Source organism: Pleurodeles waltl, chromosome 6 (assembly GCF_031143425.1).
Source record: "Pleurodeles waltl isolate 20211129_DDA chromosome 6, aPleWal1.hap1.20221129, whole genome shotgun sequence".
Classification (NCBI taxonomy): Eukaryota; Metazoa; Chordata; class Amphibia; order Caudata; family Salamandridae; genus Pleurodeles; species Pleurodeles waltl.
Genome location: NC_090445.1, coordinates 970,204,553 through 970,231,135, shown reverse-complemented (window position 1 = coordinate 970,231,135; position 26,583 = coordinate 970,204,553). Strand labels below are relative to the sequence as shown.

The 26,583-nt window shown below is 46.4% G+C and overlaps 1 protein-coding gene across 2 annotated transcripts in view; it reads right to left on the bottom strand.

Moving 5' to 3' along the window:
* The window catches only part of EXOC6 (exocyst complex component 6), a 1,398,320-nt gene that overhangs the window by 808,618 nt on the left and 563,119 nt on the right, over positions 1-26,583 (bottom strand). For both annotated transcript variants that reach the window (XM_069239815.1, XM_069239814.1), the window contains exon 13: positions 23,993-24,090. In XM_069239815.1, the coding sequence (XP_069095916.1) occupies positions 23,993-24,090 (98 nt within the window). The remainder of the gene's footprint in view (positions 1-23,992; positions 24,091-26,583) is intronic.

The window sequence follows — 26,583 nt, the reverse complement described above, 5'->3', positions numbered from 1 at the left end:
TTGACATATCTGGACTCAGGTGTTGGCAGCTATTGCAGTATGTGAAGATAGCAGCCACCGCCAGACAGCTCTGGCCATCCTTTCCTGTGGCCCCAGGACCAACATAGACGTTAATTATAATGTTATCCCTCTCTGGGCATCATAAGTACATAACTCACCTGTACAGAGCGCTACGTGCAGACTGGCGAATAGCGCCGCTCCATGTTGAAGAGACATGGCAGTGGGTAAGTGCCAAGCCAATTACACCAAAGTAATGGGGAAAAGTGCAAGAGGCAGTGAAGGGGATATTAGCTAACACACACTTTAAATGAATGCTTTACAATTAATTCACATGGCCTGCCTCTCTGCGAAAATACTTAATGTTATTTATCTCGACAGGACTCCTAAATGCACTAGCTGCGGAACAGCAGAGGCCGAATTTCTGCATGTTGTATGGAAGTGCCCTGTTGTCACACCCTAATGAGTGGAGGTACATAATAAAACAGTGACAGGGTGGGTGGTTCCCAGTGAGATTAAGCAGTGCCTGCTGGGCTTACTACCGGAGTAGCCCAAGAAAAAGTTGAGCAGGAGATTCACAGTGTTGGGACTGGTAGTGGCCGAACGACGATAGCAATCCGGTGGCTGGGCGATAGACCCCCGATGATTTGGGCTTGGAGAGATGATCTCATGGAACAGGCAGGGGCAGAGGAAGTGTACATGCGACGCACCAGGTGCTATGATAGGGTAGAAGAGGACCTGCTTGCTTTGGGTGGGGGGTAATGAGGCAGATGTTGACGGTTGTATGAGACAACAGCACATGACAAGAGCACCGCTCACAGACGACTGACGACGCTGTCCAAGGCCTCCCTACAAACGTAATAGTGTGAGTGACATAACATGCCACTTGGGGAGTCTGGTTAGAACTTATCTTACTGCTTAATAATTAACCTATACACGGGTGTTGGGGGGGATGGGAAGAGGTAGATGAGTTATTTCGGGGATATGAAACCTACTTAGAAGATTCCTTTTTTGCAGTTAATTTCTGGACAGTTATTACCTTTTTATTGGCGAATACATGCTGTATCATGCAGGATGATGGAAAATATACCTGCCACTGAGATATGATGACTGATGACACATGTTATAATGCTGATGGTGGCTGTGTGCCCATGTTATCTGTGGGGAGACGATGACTAATTGTTAAAATGCTAATAAAAGAAACAGAAAAAAATGTGGCTAAGCATTTCACCAACCGAGGGAATAGCCCAAAAAATAAAATACAACCTTTTGGAACCCTATCCCGAATGACGATGACTGAGTGAGGTGAAAGAGCATCGTACTCGTTTGTTCGCTTCCCTGAGGAAATCCTGAAAACACAGCAGCCAAATATAAGCTTTTACACCTGCATTCTGGGTATATTTTCACAGCCATCCATCTATCTTTCTACATATCCATCCTTCTTTATGTCGTACCTCATTTCTCTCATCCATCCATTCGTACTTCTCTTCATCATCCATCTTTCTATCTACCCAATCCGTCCGTCCTTTCTTATGAACACATTTTGTTGATTTTAACATGTTTTCCACTTCATTACATATGGATGACTGCAAATAAGGAAACGGAATTTAAACTTAACTATAAATCAGACGGCTCCCCACCTACTGCCACCTCACATGCCCACTCCCCAATGAACCACAACACCCTCGATGCCTCAATACAGTTATGGCAACTTTATCGTCTCCTGGGGACAGACCTATCCACTCACTCCTGCTTAACTCCATCAATCAATCATCCTTTTTTCCTGAATTCATCATCCTTACTTCTGTCCATCTATCAGCTGTACTCCATCCTTTTTCCATGTCGAACATGGCTTTACTCTAGCAAAAGGCTGGAACCACCCTCATTCCAGGATGGAAAGGGAAACTGTACGTACAAATTTGGGGATCGATATGGGGGACAAAGATGCTGCACATGGAAAACTCTTTTCCCCCTTGGAAAAAAAAAAGGAAAGGAAAATCGGATATTTTCATATGGGGCACCGTTCCCCCGGTGCCTAAGTCTACCAAGTGAAATTAGGCACTGGGAAAAGAGAAGATACAGGAAAATGTTGCGTGGGATTTCCAAAGGAATGCCTGAAAACCAGTACTTTGCGCAACTTTCCCGGTTTACTACTGGAAATGTTTGTAAAATGAAAAACAAAACATAAAGTAAATCTGCGACTGTTAGCAGGTTGGTTTTACAACTGCAAACTTCCTACTTTTCTGTTAATTGCCTCTCTAATATCCTTGCTCCTTTACCATTACACACCAGTTTTATTATAAGGACTGATTTCAAATGGAAATATGTTCTCTAGCAATGAATACCATGATGTTTATAGTGAGAGAACTAAGAAAATAAAAATAAAAAAAGAGAATAAGCTTTATTGTTTTGAACAAAGTTTGATGGGTTTATTTTGTTGATTTTGTGGGCTATTCTGTGGAATGATTTTTTATCAAAACCACGTCAGCAGCAAACAACGACTTATTAACTTTGTGTTACAAAAAAGATTCACACACACCTAAGATGGTTGGGTGCCAGAATAAAAAGAAGGGTGTAAAGCCTTCATCAGGTCACGTATTCGTCAGTGGGACACAATAGGAGGCATGGTTTTGAGCGCCACTGCAAACAGCGTCAAAACAGTGCTTTTGTGTATTATCAATCTGTTTTTCTTATTCTAAATAACTGCTCGTCGAATACTGCATTGTCGCCCCGCTTGCTCTCTTAGATTGCATTTTTTCTTTTTGCCTTTTGTCCTAAATCCTTGAATAACCAGAAACGCGTTTTGAGGCGTTATGTCATGGGTGAGGTCCCAAATACATACAGGCCTGCTTTAACACATTTCAAAACCTGGCCGCAAAGTTTACATTTGACTTCTATTGCATTCCGTATTTTTAAAGTATGGAAATGAGTAAAGAAATTCCTCACGATCAAATGCTTGCTGGCGTTTTCAGTTTTCGGTAATATGTGAGCGACAAACACAACATCGTCATTATCACCTACTTGTCCTCAGACCTTTAAGTCTGTAGCTGGCCAGCTCTCTCCTCAGATCTGATAGTCTGTGGAGGGAAAGATCTCTCTTCTCAAGAAAGGCTCTGAACCTGCTGACCACTGGTAGCCATGGTTTTGTCTTAATGAAATGCAAGAAGCCCATTGAGTGTCCTAGTCAGCGCAGGATGAAGACGCTGCACAAAAGCAGGATTTTATTTAAATTAATTATTTACTATTTTGTAAATTTAGAGGAGCGATATCAAGCATCTTAACCAAACCAAAGAAATATTACTTTCCCCTTAAATTTTCCAAAAGGTCAACCGACCAAGTCTGGAAGTCCGCAAACTCATGACAGGAAGTCCTATTGACAGTGCCGGAGAATTTCCGGGAGATTGGGTATTTTCTTTTTTCAGATCTGCAGACATCCCTTTTCGGAACCATGGATCCCGATCTTTTTGCTCAAATGTAAGCTCAATGTAAATACCTAGCTGAGCCTAGAAAATACCGAAACACTTTCTATAAAGCACAATTAATGTGTGTGTGTATATATATATGATTTAGTGTTGAACTTTCTGCTTAAGTACGCCCAGCTCCCATGCTGAGGCTCATTCACCTTAAGCAATTTTACACCTAAGTACACTATAAATGCACATCTGCGCCAAATTAAGTGTAATCATCTATTAAACGCCAATTTTCAGGTCTCTAAAGGCTACTGTAGTGTGACGGCGATGCACTAATAAACAACAGAGGCTGACACGTATTCTCTGTAACTCGTGGCCGCTCAACTTTATGACGCCAAACGTCAGAATAAACCATTGGCAGCACACTCTCAGGAGAGCACCCAACATCGCCCTCTCTCAGGCATCTCGAATGCTGTTGCTTACATAGTGATGCAACACTAAACCCCTCCTTTACCACTGAAATGAAAACAAGTAAACAAGACAAAAAAAACATTAATTAGCAATAACATAGGGCCAGCGGGTTCGGAAAACTGGAACTGCATACTTCCCCAATCGCTGCAGTCATCACCAACCCACACTCTCAGTCAACCAAAAAGTCTGCATAACTTCGAAAGAGATCGGGGTTGGACCTCAAGCAATACCGCCCTTTGCCACTTCTCTAGGTAAATTCCTGTGTGGCCTCATTGGTTTCAGGGGGTCTCAAAACTTCCAGGTTCTGCCTACTTGGAGATGGCATCACAGCTAGTGGTGCCAAGGTTGTCTGGCTCGGAGATGACCCTCCGGAGACTGAGGTGTCAGAGGCAGCAGCCCTGTCACTAGCCTCACTAGAACTGGGAGGTTTGCCCAGAGGTGTGTAGTCTACATCACCACCACTTGAAACGGCACTCTCAGGTGTTGAGGGTGCTCTTCTGAACTGAGAAATGTTCTGGGTGACAGTCTCAGTTCTTTTCCTAGCAGAAACCATGGTGCCTTTGATTTCAGTGATAGTTTGTGAGGCAGCTTCAAAAGGTAGGCAGAAGTTTCCATCTAGATGTCGATCCCTCACCATGTCTTTATCTCCAACTTGGACAGTGCTGTGCTTGGCATGACATCGTCGTAAAGTATATTCATCACTGCGGGACCACTGGGAATCAGAGCTGTTTGGGGGATTTGGTTGGTCAGCCCACAGGGTATGATAGGGAATGGTGCCTTGTCAATGTCTGCCCAGAACACAACTTGCTTGGGACAATGACAGGGGCAGAAAGCGGCATCAGCTGATATTCTCGCAGGAAACTGTAGATGTCACTCTACATTCCTGGCCTCTGCCACAGCAATGCAAACGACTTTTGTTAAGGTCCTTAAAAACATTCCACCTCCCCACTGGCTTGGGGCTCTTGAGGTGTTATACGGCGATGTTTTGTGTTTCTGTAACAAAGACATTCGGCCCACTCATAATGGCTGAAGTGGGGGGTCATTATCAGTGCGATTTTCTCCAAACAAGCTGTGAGTGGCCATAATTTTGTCAACTTTCAGGATACCTTCGGACACAGAGGGAGTCGGCACAAAATTCTCCACCGGGAAAAATCATCCACCAGGATGAACATGTGTGATCCATCAGGGAGGCTCCCAAGTTCGCATTGACTCGTTGCCATGGAGCAGGAGGACCTTCTTCTGCGATGACTGGTGCTGGAGGTCCAGACCATCTGGTTGCTTCGCAGGCAGGGCAATCTCCAATGACACCGTCCCATTGCTGATCGAGCACTGGAAACCATACTTTGCTCTTGTGAGAGGCTGGGCCATTGTGCGGTGGACCCCTATGATGCTAAACCTTATACTGGGTCCAGGAAAACCTTATTAGTTAGCGTTACAGTGTCCAGATAGCCCGGGCTCTCCAGTCGTAGCTGTGGTGAGCAGCCAAGACTTATCTAGGAGGAGTCTGAAGCACTTGCAATACCACAGTAGTCACACAGTAACTTGTCACACATGAAAGGAATGACACAATGTTGCAAAAATAAAGGTGTTTTATTACAGGAACAGCAAACCAGATTGCTATATGCATACCCCGTTGTGGTGGTTAAGTATACTCAAAATATACACAGGTAATTATTAGCAAATAGCATAAAATAGTAAGGATGGGGGGGGGGGACCATATATTAAAGTGGAATGCGAGAATAGGTCCCCCACCAGAGGATATGGAGTGGTTAGTCAAGGGCTGGGAGAGAGTGGAACCCCAAGAGGTAAGTATCTAGAAGACCCCAGTGACCATGAGAGGAGAGGTAAGTTACCTGGTCATTCCATAGGCTAACATGGAGACTCCTAAATGGAATATTGCAAAAGGAGGACCAAGCCAGTGGAACCCAATGGTGGATTCTGGATGAAGAGGACCTGCAAAAGAAGGGGACAGAGTCCAGTCCACATAGAAGTATCCAGGTGGGCCAAGAGGTAATGCCCAACCTTCTGTGGGTGAAGATCTGGGTCGACCGAGGAGGATGAAGTCCAGTTGCGGGGCCCAGGAGTTGCAGAGAAGTCCTTGAAGTCACCTAGAAGCTGTCCGTTGATGGTCACAGGATTGCAGATGGGTCAGTGGTCATGAGAGCCACCAACAAGCACAAGCTAATGCAATTGGAGCTCTTGGAGATTTGCAGAACTGAAGAGGACCAGCAAGGTCCTGGGGACTCGACCCTTGGAGGGGAGTCCGGGCTGACACTGAGAAGACAGGAGAGCCAGGAGAAGCAGTCAGAGCCCCCACAAGCAACCCACTGGCAGCAGGCACAGTAAGTCACAGTAAGGCCCAGGCAGCACACCTGATGAGGAGTCCCACGTCGCTGGAGCAGCAGAGAGGAGACTGTCCTTGCAGAGGTAGATGGCTGGGAGCAGGCGCTACTTGGAGCCTGAAGATTCCCTGGAGCAGGAGTCAACAAGCCTTGGTTGTTGCAACAATCATGGCACACAGGTGTTCTTTCTTGGAGGAAGAGGCAAGGGCTCACCGTCTCCCAAGTTGGATAGAAGGTAGAGAGGACCTGGAGGACCCCTCAGAACCACCACGTGTGTTGGAGAATCTTCCCAAGTCCAGAGGACAGCAGATCCCAGCAGCCGGACGTCGTTGCCTTAGGTGCCTGCGGGTGCAAGCGAGTGATTCCTTCACTCCAAGGAAGATTCCTTCTTGCTTTTTTGGTGCAGCTCAAGACTTGCCAACCCCACAGAATGCACAGCCATGGAAGACTTGCAAGTTGCTGACAGGAGCCGCAGAAACAATGTTGCAAAGAGAGGTCGTCTCAGCGCTGCAGTCTTGTTCGGTTCCTGTAGAGTCCAGCAGAAGAGGTCTTTGCAGAGGAATCCTGGTGGAATCTTGCATGACAAATTTGGGGATCCACCCACAAGGGAGTCTCTAAATAGCCCAAAAAGGTGCTTGGTCACCTTCTGAGGTGACCACTTATCAGGGGGGGTCACTGGCATCAGCTACCTACTTACCCTGACCAGTCAGATGCTCCCAGGGGCCTCTGCACAGCTTTATTTCAAGATGCCAGAACCAAGTGGCCACCTGGAGAAGTTCTGGGCACCACCCCTGGGATGGTAAAAAACAGGGGAGTGGTCACTCCCCTTTTCTTTGTGCAGTTTTGCACCAGAGCAGGAACCGTGGGTCCCTGGAATGGTGCAAACCAGATTATGCAAGGAGGGCACCAAATGTGCCCTTCAAAGGAAACCCGTGGCGTGGGGAGGTTACCCCTCCTCAACCATGTAACATCTATCTCCAAAAGGAGAGTAGGTTATACCCCTCTCCCACAGGAAACCCTTTGTTCTGCCTTGCCCTGCTTGAGCTGGTCAAGCAGCAGGAGGGTAGAATACTGTCTGAGGGGCTGCAGTAGCATGGGCTGCTTGCAGACTCAGAAAGACTGGTAGGAGCAGTACAAGGGGTCTCTAAGGAGTCCCCAGATTGCATAGAAACATGCCATCAATACTGGCATCAGTATTTGGGTATGATACCAAAGTTGCCCTGGTTCGGAATTACCATTATGTAGCTGGACCACAGGGAGTGGCCAGTACATATATAAAATGGCTTCCCTGCACTTAGGAAGTCCAGGGAATTGTAACTGGAGTCCGTAGGAGCACCTCTGCTCATGAAAGTGTGCCCAAACGCACAGGGACCTGCACCCTGCCCTGTGGGCTGGAAGGGCCTACCATAGGGGTGACTTACAGTGACCTGATGTAGTGACCAGCAGCGAAAGGGTGCATGCAACTTTTCACGCAGGCTGCAAATGCCAGGCCTGCAGACACAGTTTGCATGGGCTCGCATGGGTGGCACAATACATGCTCCAGCCCATTGGGGGGCTCTGGTGAACTAATGTCCTGGGTACAAAGGTGCCATATACTAGGGACTTACAGGGTTACACCAGTATGCCAATTTTGGGGTGTAAGAAGTACCAAAGCAGCTAAATTTGGAGGAGAGAGCGCAATCACCGAGCTCCTGGCAACAGGATCCCAGTGAATAAAGTCTAAGCACACTGACATCAGGCAAAAAGTGGGGGTAACCATGTCAGAAAGAGGGGACTTTCCTACACCACCCCCCCCCAAAAAAAACAAAGGACAATAAGACTAACCTTGCCTAGTTGAGTACATCTGGAGAGTTCAACTGCAGTGGAGTGCTCCCGGGTCTATGTTCCACTGAATAATATATTCCCTGTAAGGAGACAGAGCACCTTAACAGTTTGGAATTTTCACCTTTAATTTGCTTTAGTCATAGGAGGGGCCTTGTGGTCTGTCTGGACAAGGAAATGAGTGCCAAACAGGTATGGCCTCAGCTTCTACAAGGCCCAGACCACAGCTAAGGCCTCCCTCTCAATGGCTGACGAATGATTTTCTCTGGGGGTCAACCTACTTATAAAAGCAACAAGTTGATCCTGGCCGTTTTCATTAAGTTGGGAAAGTACTGCTCCTTTCCCTACATCTGAAGCATCTGTCTGGACAATTAATTGTTTTGAGTAGTCTGAAAATGGGAGCAGAGCACGAGGCTGTTCTAGGTCATCAAAGGCTTTTTGGCAGCTAGCTGTCCACAAGACTTTCTTGGACATTCTTTTGGATGTGAGGTAATGTAAGGGGGCTACGATGGAGCAATGCCTTTTATGAACCATCTGTAGTACCCAGTCAGGCATAAGAAGGCTCTGACTTGGGTCTGAGTGGTAGGGGCAACCCAATCCATTATGGTTTGGATTTTGCTCTGTAGTGGCTGAATTTGGCCTCCACCTACCAGGTGCCCCAAATAAACCACTTTTCCATGCCCCATCTGGCATTTGGATGCCTAAATAGTGAGGTCTGCCTTCTAAGGCATCTAGCACAGTTCCAGGGTGGACCAGGTGATCCTCCTATGTGGAGTTCAAGACTGCTATATCATCTAGATAAGCCGCACTGAAGCTTTCCAAGCCTTGGAGAACTTTGTTCACCAACCTTTGAAATGTTGCAGGGGCATTCTTCAAACCAAAGGGCATCACTGTGAAGTGATAATGCCCCACGAGGTGTTGAGAATGCTGTTTTGGCTTGTGCAGCATCAGGTAACTTGATCTGCCAATATCCTGTAGCCAAGTCAAATGTGTTGAGATACTTGGCTACAGCCAAAACAACTATCAGTTTATCTGCCCTTGGAATTGGATGGGAATCAGTCCTAGTGACTGCATAGAGGCATCTGTAATCAACCCAAAACCTCATTTATCTTTTTCCATTTTGGGAGTGAGGCTTGGGTACCAAGACTACAGGAAAAGCCCAAGGGATTTCTGAAGGCTCAATGACTTCCAACCCAAGCACCTTTTGCACTTCTGCTTTGATGCATTCTCTGGCATGGCTACGCTGCCTATAGATTTTTACTTTTTACAGGCAGACTGTGACTTGTGTCAATATCATGCTTATACCAGGTGACTTGTCCTGGGGTCTCAGAATAGAGTTGAGAGAACTGACTGAGGAGACTTCTGCAATCAGAGTACTGCTGGCCAGAGAGGCAATCAACAAAGACTACTCCCTCTACTGAACCATCAACTATGTTGTGGGAGCAGAGGTCAGGGATAGGGTCACTCTTCTTCCTGACCTTTATCAGTGACCATGAGTAAAGTCAGATCAGCTCTGTCATACTAAGGCTTCAGGTGATTCACATGAAGAACCCTGTGGGGGCTTCTAAGAGTGCCTAGGTCAACCAAACAGGTGACCTCACTCTTCTTCTCCTCAACAGTGTGAGAGCCACTCCAATTATCTTGGAGTTCTCTAGGAGCCACAAGCTCCAGGACCCACACTTTCTGTCCTTGCTGATAAACAGCCAGCACAGCCTTTTGGTCTTGACATTGCTTTTTCAGTTGTTGGCTGGCCTCAAGGTTTTTGGACGCGATCTTTATGTACTCTGCCATTCTGGATCTTAGACCTAGTATAGTACATAATCTTCTTTGTCTTGCTTGGTGGGTTTGAGAGGTTGCCCCACCCCTCCCACATAAGGGCATGTGGACCCCCAATTGGGTGTCCAAACAGAAGCTCAAATGGACTATAGCCCACTCCCTTCTGTGGAACTACCCCGTAGGCAAAGCGAAAGCAAGGGAATAGGACATCCCATCTCCTCCTGAGTTTTTCAGAGAGTCCCATAATCATGTCTCTTAATGTTTTGTTGAATCTTTCATCTAAAAAATGTGTTTGTGGATAGTAAGGGGTGGTCAATTTAAATGTTACACCACACTCCTTCCACACTGATTTTAGGTATGTAGACATGAAGTTTGTACCTATGCCCGATACCATCTCCTTAGGAAAACCCAACCTGAAGAAGATTCCCATGAGGGCCCAGGCCACTGCAGGGGCTGTAGTGGTCCTAAGGGACATTGCCTCTGGGTACCTGGTAGCATGGTCCACCACCACCAGTATAAATCTATTCCCAGATGCAGCTGGATGGTTTAAGGGGCCAACAATGTTTATCCACGCTGTAGGAATCTGGCTCTGTATACACTATATCAAAATGTGATACAGTATGCACAGAGTCCAAGGGTTCCCCAGAGGCTAACGTAGATAATACTAATGCTCTCTTTTGTGTTAGTGGGGTTGAGCAGTTCGGGTTATCAGAGGGTAATGCAAAGCATTTGTTCTACACACACACACACAGTCAATAAATGAAGCACACACAATGACTAACTTCAGGCCAATGGCTCTGTACTGGAAAAATTTAGTTTGTTACTTTATTTCTAGAACCAAAATGATCTTGTTGCAAGTAAGTACATTTGCAAGTAAGTATCGACGATATGTATCAATAGCACTTTGTGTAGATTTGGAAAAGAAAACGGTTTACAGGCAAGTAACACTTTTACTTTTAAATGTTGACAGTGCAATTTTTAGAGCAGTCCTGAGGGGAAAAATGTTGTTGCAGTTTTAATATAAGTACTTAACGTACAGTTTCAGACTCTGGGGGTTAGGATGCCCACTCGTCTGGGTTAAGGATGTCCCCAACACCAGTAGCAACACAGGACCGGCCAGGAGCAGAGGTCAAAGCAGAGCAGAGGTCAAAGTTGAAGTTAGATTTATTATGGGTTCCTATGGAGACTGGGGGCACTTGGAAATAGATCTGCTAGCAGGTAAGCACCCACAACTTAGGAGGGCAGACCTGGGGGGTTTAAGTGAGCACAAGGGGGGCAACAGCTCAGCACCAAACACACACCCTAAGCTGCACAGGGGCGGCATGGTACAAACACAGCATCAGGCTTTCAATGCTTAACAATAGGGGGACTGTGGGGGGTCACAAAGATGCTGCAGGCTGGGTCCAGGGGGTTGGTTCCGGGAAACCACAGGCTGGATGAGGAGGGCCGCATGCTGAACGTTGCTGGACCGATAGTCAAATTCCCCAAAGCCAGGGGGCTGGGAGTGCAGGGGAACCTTTAGCTGTCGGGAATCTTTATCCGGTTCTCTCGTGGTCGGGGGGTCCACTGTATTTAGGCCACAGGCGTCGTTGTGTTGGCCAGGAGGTGTCAACGCAGGGTCAACACAAGGTCAGAATTGCCCAGGTACCTGCTCTGGACCGGTGGGCCACCTGGACACGGGCCGTGGGCATCAGGTGTAGAGTGGGCAGGATCCACAAATCCGGGGCAGTTCGGGAGTCCTTTTGGAGGGTTTCTTCTGGACAGGGCTGCTGTCCTCGGGAGTTCTTGGTTCTCTCGTCTCATCTTCAATAGTTGGGAGTGCCCTTGCGCACTGTAACAGGAGGCCTGTGCATTTGAGGCTTACCACCAAGTGTTACAGTTCCTGCAGGGGGGAAGGTGTGAAGCTCCTCCACCCAGAGCAGGCTTTGTTTCTGGTCTCAGAGAGCAAAAAGGATCTCATCCCATGAGGTCCGAAACATATCTTTTAGTGGCAGACTGGCAGAGACTGGTCAGCCTTATGCTAAAGGGTTGTTTAAAATACAGGGGGCATCCTCTGGGTACATTGTACAATAAATCTAACACTGGCATCAGTGTGGGTTTATTGTGCTAAGAAGATTGATACCACTGTAGGGGCATATTGCTCATGCAGCTATGCCCTCACCTGTGGTATAGTGCACCCTGCCTTCAGAGCTTTAAGGCCTACTAGAGGGGTGACTTACCTATGCCACAGACAGTGGTTGGTCGGCATGGCACCCAAGGAGGGGTGCCGTGTTGACTTTACCTTTTTCTCCCCACCAGCACACACAAGCTGCAATGACAGTGTGCATGTGTTTGGTGAGGGGTCCCTTAGGATGGCACAATGCACGCTGCAGCCATAAGGAATCCTCCCTGGTCACAGGGCCTTTTTTACCACTGGTATCTTTTACAAGGTACTTAGCTGTGTGCCAATTGAGGAATCAATGGTATAGTGTAGGGAAAGAACGCTGGGGTCTGGTTAGCAGGATCCCAGCACAGTCTCAGTCAAGTTATCATCAATATCAGGCAAAATGTGTTTGTGGGTGGGTAACCACGACAAGAGGGGCATATTCCTACACCCACCCTCTCAAAGGGTACCCCAACCACTGGAAGTGGAATTAAGTGGGCCTTTGGAGTGACATCTGTCTTGCCACTGGCTTAGCAGGTAACACAGGATTCATAAAACTCCTTTGTGTCTTCAGAAATATGAGGCCAGTGAAAGTTTTGCTTTGCCCCAAATGGCCTGCAAGGAGAATATCATGTGCTAAGGTCAAAAAGAAGCTCCTCATCCTTTGAGGAATCGCCATACTCCTGTTGGTACCAGATTTGGCGTCTCTTGCCTCAGAATAAAGGAGGCCATTGTCCCACTAACCTTAAGGGTCCCACTGATATCTCCTGCTTCCTGAGCAGCAGCTTGCTGCCTTAGGCTTTCCAGAGAAGGACATGACTGCTGTTCCAGGCTAGGTTCCTCCCTAGTGGGTCCTCCTGCACCTAAGAGCTCAGCTGTATCAGCTTTCAGCTCCTCTGGTGAAGGTTACACCCAAGGGGCGGATTCCTCTCCCTGAGGAGTGGGATCTGCACCTTAAGCTTTGACAGGAAGTCATTTTTTTACCCTCCCTGCCTCTATTTCTAGGAGTTTCCGGGGCCATTTTTCTAGGCTCCAGGGCTCCCTGCTCTCCCTGTCTTTTGGCCTGTGCTCTTGACGGTGCAAAGATATGGTCAGGGATGGCCAGCATTGTTGCATGGGCCTCCAAATCCACTTCAGCCCAGACTGGTCTCCAAATCATTGCCCAGTAACCACTCTACAGGCAGGTCAGAGGATACTACAACTTTCTGTTGGCCAGTTACCCCCGCCCCCCCAGCTAAGGTCAACAACATCCATGGGTGGCACTTAGTGTTGTTGTAAGCATCAGTGACTTGGTAAGTGTGACCAAGTAGGTGTTGTTTAGGGGACATACGTTTTTCAGTCACCACTGTAACACTGGCACCTGTATCCCTGTAGGCCTCAGCCTCGACACCATTGATAAGGGGATGCTGCCTGTATTTACTCATATTAAGGGGACAAGCAGCTAGGGTGGCAAGATCAATACCACCCTCAGAGACCAAAACCTGCCCTGTGGTCTCCTTGTCTAGGTCTAGGGACTTCTTATGGACCCAGATTCCACTGAAGTTCCCAAGGTAAGCCCAGCTACACCATTGGACTGACTACTACTAGGGGCACTAGGGGCAGAAGTGGTAGAAGTGGTAGTGGGAGTAGCAGGTTTGGTGCTCTTTTTTAGGACAGGTGCTGCCACCTGCCCTATAGCCTTTTTGTTTACAGATGTAGCACCAAGGTTTCTTGTGGGAGGATGAGGAAGAAGAGGACTTAGGGCCAGATGTAGCAAAGGGTTTTTCCCATTCTGTGTCAATGGGAAAATGTGTTCGTACATATGGCCCTATGACCCATCCCCAGAGGAGTTTTGTGGGCATGATGAAGACTCTTTCTTGTCTTTAGATTGCTCCCCTCCTTTCTCCTGATTCTTGGAAGAATCCTTCTTCTTCTGGTCACCACTAGTGTGAGTTGTTCTACCCACTCTGGTGCGAACCCATTTGTCTGCCATCTTACCCAATTCTTGGGGAGTGGTCAGATCTAAGTCCACCAAACGTTGATGCAGTTTGTCAGAGGTGCAATTAAGAATGTGCTCTCTCATAAGAAGACTGTACAAGCACTATTAATCATTCACATTACTGCCATGTAACCAGCCTTCCAGGGCCTTGAGAGAGCTGTCCATAAAATCTACACAATCCTGGGACTCCTTCCTGGTTTTCCTGAAGTTTATCCTATACTCTTCTGTGGTGAAACCAGACCCATCAATGAGAGCATCCGTAAGTGCCAGATAATTGTCTGCATCTTCATCCTTAAAAGTGAGGAATCTGTCCCTACCCTGGTCAGTGAAGGAAAGCCACAAGATGGCTGCCCACTGTCTTTGAGGGACCTTCTGTACTCTATAGGTCCTCTCTAAGGTAGTGATCCACTTGTGAATGTCATCCCCAACCTTGTAAGGTAGGACTATTTTGCTGAGATAGCTACTGCAGCCACCATGAGGTCTCAACCCCAAATTTGGTCTCTCCCTCCCCACTGCCAATGCCTCTTCTTGTAGGGCTAGCTGCTGCTGCCTCAGTCTGGCCTCTTCTAGTCTCAGTTTACTGAATTCCCTATCTAGGGACTCCTCCCTGAGCGAGAGTGATTAGTCTCATCAGACACTGCTGAAACATGGGTTTGGACAGATAAGGCGGACCTATATCTCCTCCTGGGGATTCTTTGCACCAACCCCCCAGGAGTAAAAGTGTGCCTACTTGTGTGTCCCCCCCTCTTCACTACCATGAGTGCTCCCAATAGGACTATGTGTTCCCCAGTATCTTCCTGACTTTTCCCAGTAGGATCTAAGTCTATCATGTCTAACCTAGAGGGTCAGTCTCTCCTTCCTGTTCTTCCTGACCCTTTGCATTTTGGAGGTCAGACTGGATTAGCAATACCAGGAATAGAGTTTTGTTGGGATTTCTCCCAGTCGTCAGCTTCCTAGAGGCACATAACTCTTCCAGTTCCTGGAAGGCAAGGCCCTCATATTTAGATTCTCGGGCCAGAGTTGTGTCCTCTGCTGAAGGCATGTTACCTAGAGTAGTGTGAGTGCACCTACCTACTCTAAGGTTCTACACTTTCTGTTTAGGGAAAGGGCCATGCTAGGTCCCCAACTTACCTAAACTGGAGGTCTAGAAATCTCTACTACCAAATGTAGTGTGTCTTAAAGACTAGTACTGACGTTTCCTGTGAAAAGTCATTGGTGACATAGTGGTAAAGTAATTGCAAGTGTCTTATCCTACCGCTGTACCACCAATGTAGGAGGCTGGCCCAGTGTGTGGTGGACACCTATAGTGTTACACCTTATATTGTGTCCAGGCTATCCTTAATAAATAGTGTTACAGCATCCAGATAGCCATGGCTCTCTAGTGGTAGTTGTGGTGAGCAGCCAAGACTTATCTAGGAGGAGTGTGAAGCACTTGTAATACCACAGTAGTCACACAGTAACTTATCACACATGAAAGGAACCACACAGTGTTGCAAAAATAAAGGTACTTTATTACAGGAACACCAAAATAGATTACTACAGGCAAACCCCCTTACTGAGGTAAGTAAACATCATATACATAGGTAAGTATTGGGAAATAGCATAAAATAGCAAAGGCCATTAGGAGGCCCAAACCATAAAGTGAAAAAGTGGAATGCGAGAACAGGTCCCCCAAAAGATGATATGGAGTCGTTAGCCAAGTGCTGGGAGATAGTGGAATTCCAAGAGGTAAGTATCTAGAAGACCCCCATCGACCAGGAGAGGAGAGGTAAGATAACTTGTCGTACCATAGGCTAACATGGGGACTCGTAAATGGAATATTGCAAAAGTAGAACCAGGCCTGTAGGTCCCAACGGTGGATTCTGGATGAAGAGGACCTCCAAAGAAGAGGACAGAGTCCAGTCTGTCCAGGTGGAGCAGGAGGCAATGCCCATCCTTCTGTGGGTTAAGATCCGGGTCGACAGAGATGGATGAAGTCCAGCTGCAGGGTCAGGAGCTGCAGAGAGGTCCCTGAAGTCACCTAGAAGCTGTCTCTCGCCGGTCGCCGGATTGCAGATGGGTCAGTGGTCAGGAGGGCCACCCACAAGCACAAGCAAATGCAACGCAGCTGTTGGAGATTTGCTGAGCTGAAGAGGACCAGAAAGGTCCGGGGGACTCGACCCTTAGAGGGGAGTCCGGGCTGAACCTTAGAAGACAGGAGAGCCAGGAGAAGCAGTCGGCACCCCCACATGCAACCCACTGGCAGCAGGCACAGTAAGTCGCAGTGAGGCCCAGGCAGCACACCTGAAGAGGAGTCCCACGTCGCTGGAGCAGCAGAGAGGAGACTGCCCTTGTAGAGTTAAAGTGCTGGGGGAGAGGGCTACTTGGAGCCTGAAGATCCCTTGGAGCGGGAGTCAACAAGCCTTGGTTGCTGCAATAGCCGCAGTGCACTGGAGTTCTGTCTTGGAGGAAGAGGCAAGGGCTCACTGTCTTTCAAGTCGGAAAGAAGGCAGAGAGGACTCGGAGGACCCCTCAGAACCACCACCTGTGTTGGAGAATATTTGCAAATTCAGAGGACAGCAGATCCCAGCAGCCAGGCGTCATTGCTTTAGGTGCCTGCAGGTGCAGAAGAGTGACTCCTTCACTCCAAGGGCAATTCCTTCTTTCTTCTTTGGTGCAGCTGAAGTCTTGCCGACCTCAGAGGATGCACAGCTGTGGAAATGTTTAAAGTTGCTGACAGGAGTCGCAGAAACAATGTTGCAAGGAGAAGTTGTCTCAGCGTTGCAGTCTTGTTAGGTTCCTGTGGAGTCCTGTAGCGATTCCGTTGGCCAGGAGCAGAAGAGGTCTTTGCAGAGGAGTCCTGATGGAATCTTGCACAACAAATCTGGGAACCCACGCGCAAGGGAGTCCCTAAATAGCCTAAAAAGGGGTTTGGTGACCCTCGAAGATACCACCAATCAGAGGGGTTCACTGACATCAGCTACCTACTCTGACCAGTCAGATGCTCCTAGGGGCCTCTGAACTTCTTGTATGAAGATGGCAGAACAAAGTGTCCACTTGGTGGAGCACCCTGGGGTGGTGATGGACAGGGTAGTGGTCCATCCCACTTTCCTTTGGGAAGTTTAGTTTCATGCCAGAGCAGGGACCAGGGGTGCCTGGACTGGTGCAATCCCAGATTATGCAAGGAGGGCATCAAATTTGCCCTTCAGAGCAAAGCGGTTGCGTGGGGAGGCTACCTCTCCCCAGCCCTGTAACGCCCATTTCCAAAAGGAGAGGAGGCTGCAACCCTTTCCCACAGGAAATCCTTTGTTATGCCTTCCCCTACTTGAGCTGATTAAGCAGCAGGTGTGAAGAATCCTGTCTGGTGGGCTGGAGGAGTGTGAGCTGCTCGCAGACCCTGAAAGACTGGTAGAAGCAGTACTTGGGGGTCCTCTAAGGAGCCCCCAGAGTGCATGGAATCATGCCACAAATACTGTCATCAGTATTGAGGTATGATTCCAACATGTTTGACACCAAACAAACCTCGATTCGGTGTTGCCATTATGTAGCTGTACCACAGGTAGTGACCAGAGGCTAGTACATAGCTAAAATTGCTTCCCCGCACTTACGAAGTCCAGGGAATTAGAGCTTGAGTCCATAAGGGCACCTCTGCTCATGCAGGCATATCCCCACACCCAAGGACCTGAAACCTGCCCTTTGGGCTGGAAGGGCCTACCATATACCATAGGGGTGAATTACAATGACTTGGTTTAGTGACCAGCAGTGAAAGGGTGCATGCATCTTTTCACGCACACTGTAAATGGCAGATCCGTGCAGACAGTTTGCAGGGGTCCAATGGATGGCATGGTACACGCTGCAGCCCATGGGCGATCCCTAGTGTACCAATGCCCTGGGTACCTAGGTACCATATACTAGGTACTTACAGGGATACAGTAGAATGCCAATTGTGGGGTGTAAGAAGAACTAAAGCAACTGCATTTGAAAGAGAGAGCACAATCACTGGGGTCTTAGTTAGCAGGATCCCAGTGAAAACAGTCTATGTACATTGACATCAGGAAAAAAGTAGGGGTAACCATGCCAGAAAGAGGGGGATTTCCTGCAGCTCTGTGGTCTGTCTATGGATTTGACCACATCCTGGTGGGCTATGTGAGCTAAGAGGACAGCTCGCTACGTCAGACTGCTGCGGAGAAATATTTATGGTCCTCGCATCAGACAGCCTACTGCTGTGACAGATACTTCTTGGCGAATACGGTGCAGCGTACATTGGGGTAGGCCTGGATCCATTAACTACAAAGCAGATGTATTCCTTCGTGTCTTGTGCTTCCTTGTCTTCAGAGAGTGTAACGGGGTGGGCACGGCATGACAAGAAGTCAGCAGGGTTGAGAGTATCCGGCAGATAATCAACAGTAAAGTTGAACTCCTGCAACGGCAGGACCCATTTTTCAATCCTCAGGGTGGTTTTGATGAGGACTCTCAGAACAAAGGAATTAATGGTTTATGGTCTGTGAAGATGGTAGAAAGGTGACCATACAAGTATACGTAAAAGTGGCAACAACTATAATGAATTGTGATGGTTTCTCATTCTATTTGAGAATATCTTTGTTCAGTAGGTGTAAGTGTCTGGCTCGCTTACATGACTGGGGCCCCCTAACCGCATTCCTGACATTGGACCAGAACTGCTCCTAGCTTGGTGGGGATGGCATCTACTAGCAGCTGAGAGTCATTCTTGGGGTCAAAATATACCAGCGTTGTATTGGCAGGCATGGCTTCCTTGGCAGTTGTGAACGCCTGATTCTCTCCCCAGACCCATGGACTGGTGGATTTGGAAATTTCACGAGGTGGACCTGTGATATCCCACAAATTCTTCACCAAACACCTGCAATAAGTCACCGTGCCAAGGAAACTGTGGACACTTGACACAGAGGTGGATGCTCGGGCTTCACCAATGTCTCACTTTTTCCAGCTCTGGACCGATACCCCGATCAGAGAATTGGCAGCCAAGGAAACTGATGTTGTGCCTCAAGAACTGAGACTTCTCTCTGTGAAGAGTCAAACTATGCTCCTTCAGCCAGGTGAATAAAGCATGAAGGTGAGTGAAATGTCTGTCTAGTGTCAGGGCATGCACTAAGATGTCGTCATGTTCAATACCCCAGGGAGATCAGTTAACAACTCTTTGCTCATATGTTGAAAGACCTCAGCTGCAGTTGAGATACCAAAATTTAACTGGGTGTACTGCTAAAGTTTTATACGTGTGGAAAACGTGGTTATGGGGCGCAACTCAGGATGCAACAGTGTCTGATGATAGCCAGATCGAAGGTCCATTTTGGAGAATCACTGTAACCCAGAGAGCTCTCCAATTATGTCACCAATGATCGGTGTCAGGTGGCTCTCATGTTTTATAGCCAGGTGAGGCACCCTCAAGTCAAATGCAGATGCCTACAGCATCACGCTGCTTAGGTTTTTTTGCAACTACAATCCGTGAAACCTACAGTTTCGAGCCTAACACCTTATCAATGATGCCAGCCTTCTCAAGGGGTTTTAGCTCTTTTTCTATTTTAGGGTGAAGATGGAAAGGTATCCGCCGTTGTTGGACTGCTATCAGTGCAATCAACTCATCAATGTGCAGACAGAAGGGCCTTGTCTTCCAGACATTCAATGCCATCGAAGAGGGACACAAATTCTTGCTTCAGCTGTCAAGATCACTGGCATGTACATTGAAGGCAAAGAGTTCTAGTTTGAAATCCTGGCTGGTTTGACAGCTTAGGAGGAATCCTACCCCTTCCTAGGACACAGAGACTGTTGGTTCTTGTAGAGGTGGTCGAGAGTGACCACCACTTGGAATACTCTATCCACTTGCAGGGGTGAGCGATTGCCAACTGTGTACACCTTGGCGGTGCGCAGAACAGGTAGATTTGGTAGGGTGCGGTAAGTGTCAGCAGCCATGAGATTTAAGGAGGCCCCTGTGTCAATGAGAATAGTGACAAGTTGTCCTTGAATGGAAATGAGGCACGTGGGGGAGTCAACTGTGGCATGATGCGATGTGGATTCACTGTCCGCACAACGTGAACCACCTCCTGCTCGTCATCATCCATGTTGCTTTCTGTCAGTGTGATGGGATAGGTATCAACAGCACTAACTGACTCCTTTGGCTGGGCTCCCGACCGTCTCTGGATTGAGTGGCACACCTTGGAGAAATGATTGAGGTTTCCGCAGGTGCTACATGCCTTCCTGCGTGCAGGGCAATCCCTAGTGTGGGGATACAAGCCTCCACATCATCTGTAGTTGGCTTGCTGCTCTAGACTTGGGTGACTCTTGATTTGGATTGCGGGGTTATCTGCGGATTATACTGACAGGCTTGTTTTTTTATGGGCGATGGCTGCATCAGGTACATGTGTGCTGCTTGAAGATTATAGAGTTTCTTGGATCACCCAATAGTTAGAATGTCCCTCATGGACATGTTAGGTTCTTGCAAGATGTGATCTCAAAGCTTCAGTGACATGCACTCTTGTACTAAGAACAGTCCTACTTCATCCTCTTTATCTGGCAGCGTACATCTGGTCACTAGTTCTTTCAGGCGGCTATGAAACACATCTATGTCTACTTACTCCTTGGGCCACTGTTGCGCTTGGTGGAGGAGGAAGCTCTCATAGTCAGGGATAGCATAAGGTTCTAAATGTGCAGTTCTACAGCGTTCTGATCATGCGTAGGGGGAGGGGGACTTCCACCACATACTTAGAGAGCTTGTGCACATCAGCTCTGCCCAGGTGGAGAAGCAGGGCCCTCTTTCTGTCATCGGCCACGCTCACAACCTCAAAGTCCGTTTTTAGGTGCTCTACCCACGCTTTCCACCAAACAACCTGCATCGGTGGGGCTCCTTTGACAGCAAATGGTTCAACAGCCGGGATGGATGACATGGTGGGGCAGCTGTCATATCCAGGGATGGACACTGCGTGCTCTCACACTTCTACTGCACATGCCTGCACCTCAGCAGGGCCAGACAGGGGAAAGCAGGCAGCTAGGGGTCCACTGGTACACACTCTTGGAAACAGGAAACCTCAGCAGTTGGGCCTGATGGGGGAACCAGGGGTGCCTCCAGCCAAATAATGGGCAGTCACAGTGGGTCAAGTGCAGGCACAGGTCCGCAACAGCCACAGTGGGAAAATCGGGTGTCTTCTCAGTAGATAGGCACTCGCACTGAGTCCAAAATGTGCCAGGCCACAATGGTGGTGGCCTTATCACGTAGCTAGCAAACATGTGCCGGCCAGCACACAGAGAGCGTTCCTGCAAGAGTGAATCACAACAGGTTATCCTCCTAGGCCCAGGGAATGGGTGTGGCAGCTGCCACACGGTATTTGTGGAGAATGGGCAGAAGGTGAGCAGAGCTTCACACATACAGGATGGCATCAGGATGCAGGAGTGTGGCAATGACATATGGGCCAACGGCCTTGAAGGCTCTCCGCCCAAAACAGCAGATTGACAGGCCACCAGATGAGTACTATGGCTGCAGAGGAGATGGGCCAGAGGCAGTCTGACAGTGTGCTGTGGGCGGTTGTACCAGAGCAGCTTCAGCAGACCAGGTGCCATTGGAGAAGGAAGGAGGGACAGGTGAGCATGAAGGGTCTGTGCGGCCTTCTCGTTGACAGCAGTGCAACCCTTATTTTTTCTGGAATCCTCTTTGGTTGTTTACTTTCACTTCATTTTAATAAACCAGTCATTGTTCAGTAGGGCATGTTTGTCTCACTTAAAAAAATCCAAAAAAACAAAAATAAGAAAGGCCCTTTTTGGAGTCACACTTACATGACAAAAAGTAGAACCCTTTCTATTTGACCTATTTTCCCTTTCTTTCTCAGCATAAGCAGCGTTGTGCTCACCTGCTGGTATGTCCAATTCTAAATGCATAGGTGTTGGCCACAGGGCATGACATGGTCAAGTGCTATGCTCAACTACAATTGTAGAGTTGTACATTTTGTTGTCGCTGCAGAATTTGGGACCCAACAACCCACAAGCAACAGCACAAACCTGGCATGACACTTTGCTTTGAAGGACAGTGTTTGTCTTTCTATTCTTAGAGATTGGAAAAGCTCTAATTTCATCCCAAATAGCCTCCTGGAATGCAGACTTCACTTTTTAGGCAGGGTTGCGTCTCTTGAGGTTGCCGGGCAATAATGTGGCCTGTGGCTGGTTCAATGTAAATAGTGCTTTGCCTACTGTTTGGCTGTTCATTTATTTTTCCACCCAAAGACTTGGTTGGCTTCAAAGCAGACTTTGGGTATTAAGAACTACTTGCAATATCTTTTCTTGAAGAATCCTGTTCTTAACTGAGATTCCTTTGGCACAAGAAGAAGCTCTTCTGAGTTAACCTGTCTGTAGTACAGTGGGCAGCGCCGACTGTCAAGCTTTTTTCAGAGTTAGCAGTGTGGGTATGGCATTCTGTTCCATGGAGTTGAAGCATCTTTCGAGGTCGATCACCGGAGGTGGGATCCTCGGTATGGGAATGTGTTATATCTTTTTGAGGCTGGAGGACTTCTAACCAGTCCTGTGTGTTGACCCCTGAAAATAAAGATGTGAACTTAGTCCTAGGTGTGGATTTTGGTGGGACAGCTGGAGATTCAGCTTCACTGTAGTCAGAGCCTTCAGGAAATATAAAAATAGATCCTCAAGTGTACTGGATATACTCTTCCATCACACCATGCCAGATGGGGATTCAGTGTAGTCCTCGCCCTTCATCTCAGTGTAGCGTACCCACCTTTTGTCCTGTCAGTGGCAAATAGTTTTCTTTGACGGAAAGGCACACACAGAACAGGCAGCCAGCATCATCATGGTCGCTCAGTAAACATAGGTTACAGACCGCATACTGGTTCAACCATGAAAACTTGCTGTTGCAAGAAGGGTAACCTAAACCAAGTATTCGCCTTAACCTCTAACCCAAAAGAGACATTCTAGTAAGACCTGCTTCTTGACGTTCGACTCAACAAATTGATACTGTTGAAGTTGCTAAAGTTTTGATCGATGCTTTGGAGAATTCTTCCTTTTCCCAGGTGGCCAGCACTGAACTCTTTTCTTTTTCATTTTGCAACAGCGGTGGAGCACTTGAAATACATCTGAGGCCAATGTTGGAAAAAGAAAAATCTAAAAAAAATCTAAGCTATGCCATGGTGCATTTTGGGTTTTAGAGTGACCTTGAAACCTAAACGTCTTGCTTTGCTTCGAACATTACAACTTGTAATGTTTTGAGCACAACAAAAGATGGTATGAGCGTGGCCAACATGTAATGTACATGTACACATGATATCAGGTAACAGTGTGTAAAATAGCCCTACATTACCAATAAGGTCTTTGGGTGACAAATAATGAGGTTGAAGTCACAGCGGTATGTAAATGTAAACGGAGGCCTAAGACCTTATTACATGTTACCCGTTTAGCATTTTATTTTAATCATATGTATAGTTTTTTTTTTAAACAGAGAAGTGTGAACAGAGGACTGTATTGTTGGGCAGCCTGTAGAAAAAGTCAAGAAAAATATGTAACTCTGTAATAAAAATGTAGAAATATAGAAACAAACCCTTTGCTTTGTTAAAAAAACACATCGTATCTACAAAGGATAGGTTTTTGAAGCTGTCATCTGCACAAGGCAGCTAACAACGGGCACAGACCGAAATCAGAATGCTCAGGGTTTGTTTTCACCTTTCATGAACACAATGTTGATTGAAAAATGGGCAGCTCTTGGAATACAAAAGCAGAATGGAATCCCCTGGTGTAGTCTTGTGTCACAATGCTTCCGACACAAGGGCACTTTAGGAGACTATGAAAATAACTTTAAAATGACATAAAAGAAGACGGGCGTAGAGTGGAGCCCGTAAATTGGACTGGTATGTCATAAATTGGAGTCGCATGTGGTGGAGTGTCGTAGAGCAGAGTGGCGTGCTACTCCTTTTAAAAAGGATAGCAGCAATATTTTATTACATTGTACATAGTTACTGAATTACTTCACTGTAGACGGGATTATTAATATATTATACATTAAGTTAAAAATGATACACAAAATGTACACATGTATGTGGTTCTGTGAACTAACCTGAATAACACTGCCCATTTCTTTAGAAGTGTTTCATTATACTGATCTCTTATTTCAAACAAAAGATCAAACAGTCGGTTCACAGGAAAGCCAAAACTCTGGAAAGTGAAGAAACGGATAACAAAGTCAAGCCAATCTCTACAGCAAAGGTGCTATATGTAAGCTTAAAAATATGCATTACATTACATGGTACAACCCATTCTTTACTAGACAACATTTTTGTGAATAATGCTTTCTAAGGCATTGAGTACTAAGGGCCTGATTTAGAGTTTGGCGGAGGGGTTACTTTGTCACAACGGTGACAGATATCCCGTCCGCCAAAATAAAAATCCTATAGGACATAATAGGATTTATATTTCGGCAGATGGATAGCCTTCACCGTTGTGATAGACAAACCCCTCTGCCAAACTCTAAATCAGGCCCTAAGGCTGTAAGTAACTACCCCCTTCCAAACCCACCCCCCAATAAGAAATAATGTGTTGCGTTTATACTGACTATACTATGATTTTACAAGTTACTTGTCTGTCTTGAAAGTGCAGCTTTTGCAAATTATGTGAATTACCAGGAGAAGGGCTTTGGCTCAGCCTAGATGTTGGAAGCTGGGAGTACATGTTTTGATTGGGCACAAACTCTGTGTTTCCACAAAAAAGTGTTTGCCCGCCACATAGCTTTTGATCATTTTTTATTTTATTTATCCAGCTGCCCGAGTCTGAGCTTTTGGGGGTACACACATGACACTGTAATGCTATCAAAGTGTCTTAAATAACTGGATAATTTATGGTGTTGCTCTCTGGCAGCAGCACAGAAGGGAGGAGAGCAGTCATTTACCTACATGGATAACAGGTGTAGGCAGGGAAATGTTATGCCTGATACCCTACTTATAGCAAACTCACAACAGTTAGCAGGCAAGGGATAAATTCAATGATTATTACGAACAACCAATATTTACTCTTGGTTTCAAGGGGTAAATTATTTGCCCTTATTTATTCCATTGATTCACAACATACAGCATCAGATTCATTGAAGAGTAACTTGTCTCTTATTCTAACAACATGGCAGAAATATATACAATTCTAAATGCATTCGTATTAACACCACACATTTCTTACAAACAATACACCGATAATCGCAAACATAACAAAAATCTAGACGAAATTAAGAGAAAACATGCACCCATTTACAGGATTTTTTACAGATAGTCACATAAACCCAATTCACAATGTGATCTGATCTCATCTGGTAACCAAGGGTCTTGCACCCAGCTGTACAATACCTTAATGTTTTTTAGAAACATATTATGTAGTGCTAAACTACTTATGTTTACCAATTCGTTATCACTCCAAGCCCTTGATTCCACTAACAGGATGTCAACAGGATGTCGACGCGTTTCGGCCTTAACATTCAGGGCCTCGTCAGGACTGTCGGGGGGCACTGGCACCACTTTCTCTCCATTATGATGCATATCCAACCTTATGAGTTAATATCCTCTTCTTTTAGTGATTGCGAATGCATTTAGAATTGTATATATTTCTGCCATGTTGTTAGAATAAGAGACAAGTTACTCTTCAATGAATCTGATGCTGTATGTTGTGAATCAATGGAATAAATAAGGTAAAATAATTTACCCCTTGAAACCAAGAGTTAATATTGGTTGTTCGTAATAATCATTGAATTTATCCCTTGCCTCCTAACTGTTGTGAGTTTGCTGTGGTTAGTATCCTAAGCAGGCGGGGGTTATAGGATACTCCCCTTTTTAGGTCTGATGATATCATACTTATGGCATGTTTATTATGAAAAGTTATTACAAAGGTAATAGGCATGGCTTATTTATAGTGAAAAACATATGGTAAAGCCAGTAGGTCTCTAAGAGTGGATTGTTGCCACATTATATCACATACCATAGAAAGGTATTTGGTTACCTATAATCTCACAGATTACCATTGTAGGCAAGGATTATGGTGTTAGTCATGCACTATGACAAACACCGGGAGTAGAATTTCACTATGAAGATTCCTGTTAGGCCCCATTAAGAGGGGCCGTATATTGTTTAGTCAACTGTAATTTGTACATGTATGTAATTTTATAACTGTATGCCTGATGGTTGACAACTTCTGGGCACTTCTGTAGGCCTGGGCTGTACATAGTGTCAATTCACTGGTAAAGGCAAATGCTTTACCAATTCACTGTGAAAAGTTATGTTGGAGTATTTAAGTGTGACCTGTTTATAACAATAGGTTATAGCAAAACAAGCAGACCTTACTTACTTATTGTGGAAAGTATGTGTTAAAGGCAAACCACTTTTTAGGGTGGATTAATGTTACACTGTGTTAAGGCCTATAGGCAGGCATTTTTTACTTGGAATCTTGCAGATTACTGAAGTAGGCAATGTTTTTGTGCTGGTGACCCACTTGAACAAACCATGGGGATAGGCGATTTGCACTGTGGAAATCCTTTTTAGGATCTATAAGTAGGGATTTTGCACTGTTTTAACAAATGTATGGTGACATATTTAAAATGTTATTACATTTCCTTGTGGGAAGGTTTATGAATTAACACAGTAGATCTGAGTTGCTTATGGTGACAAGCCAATG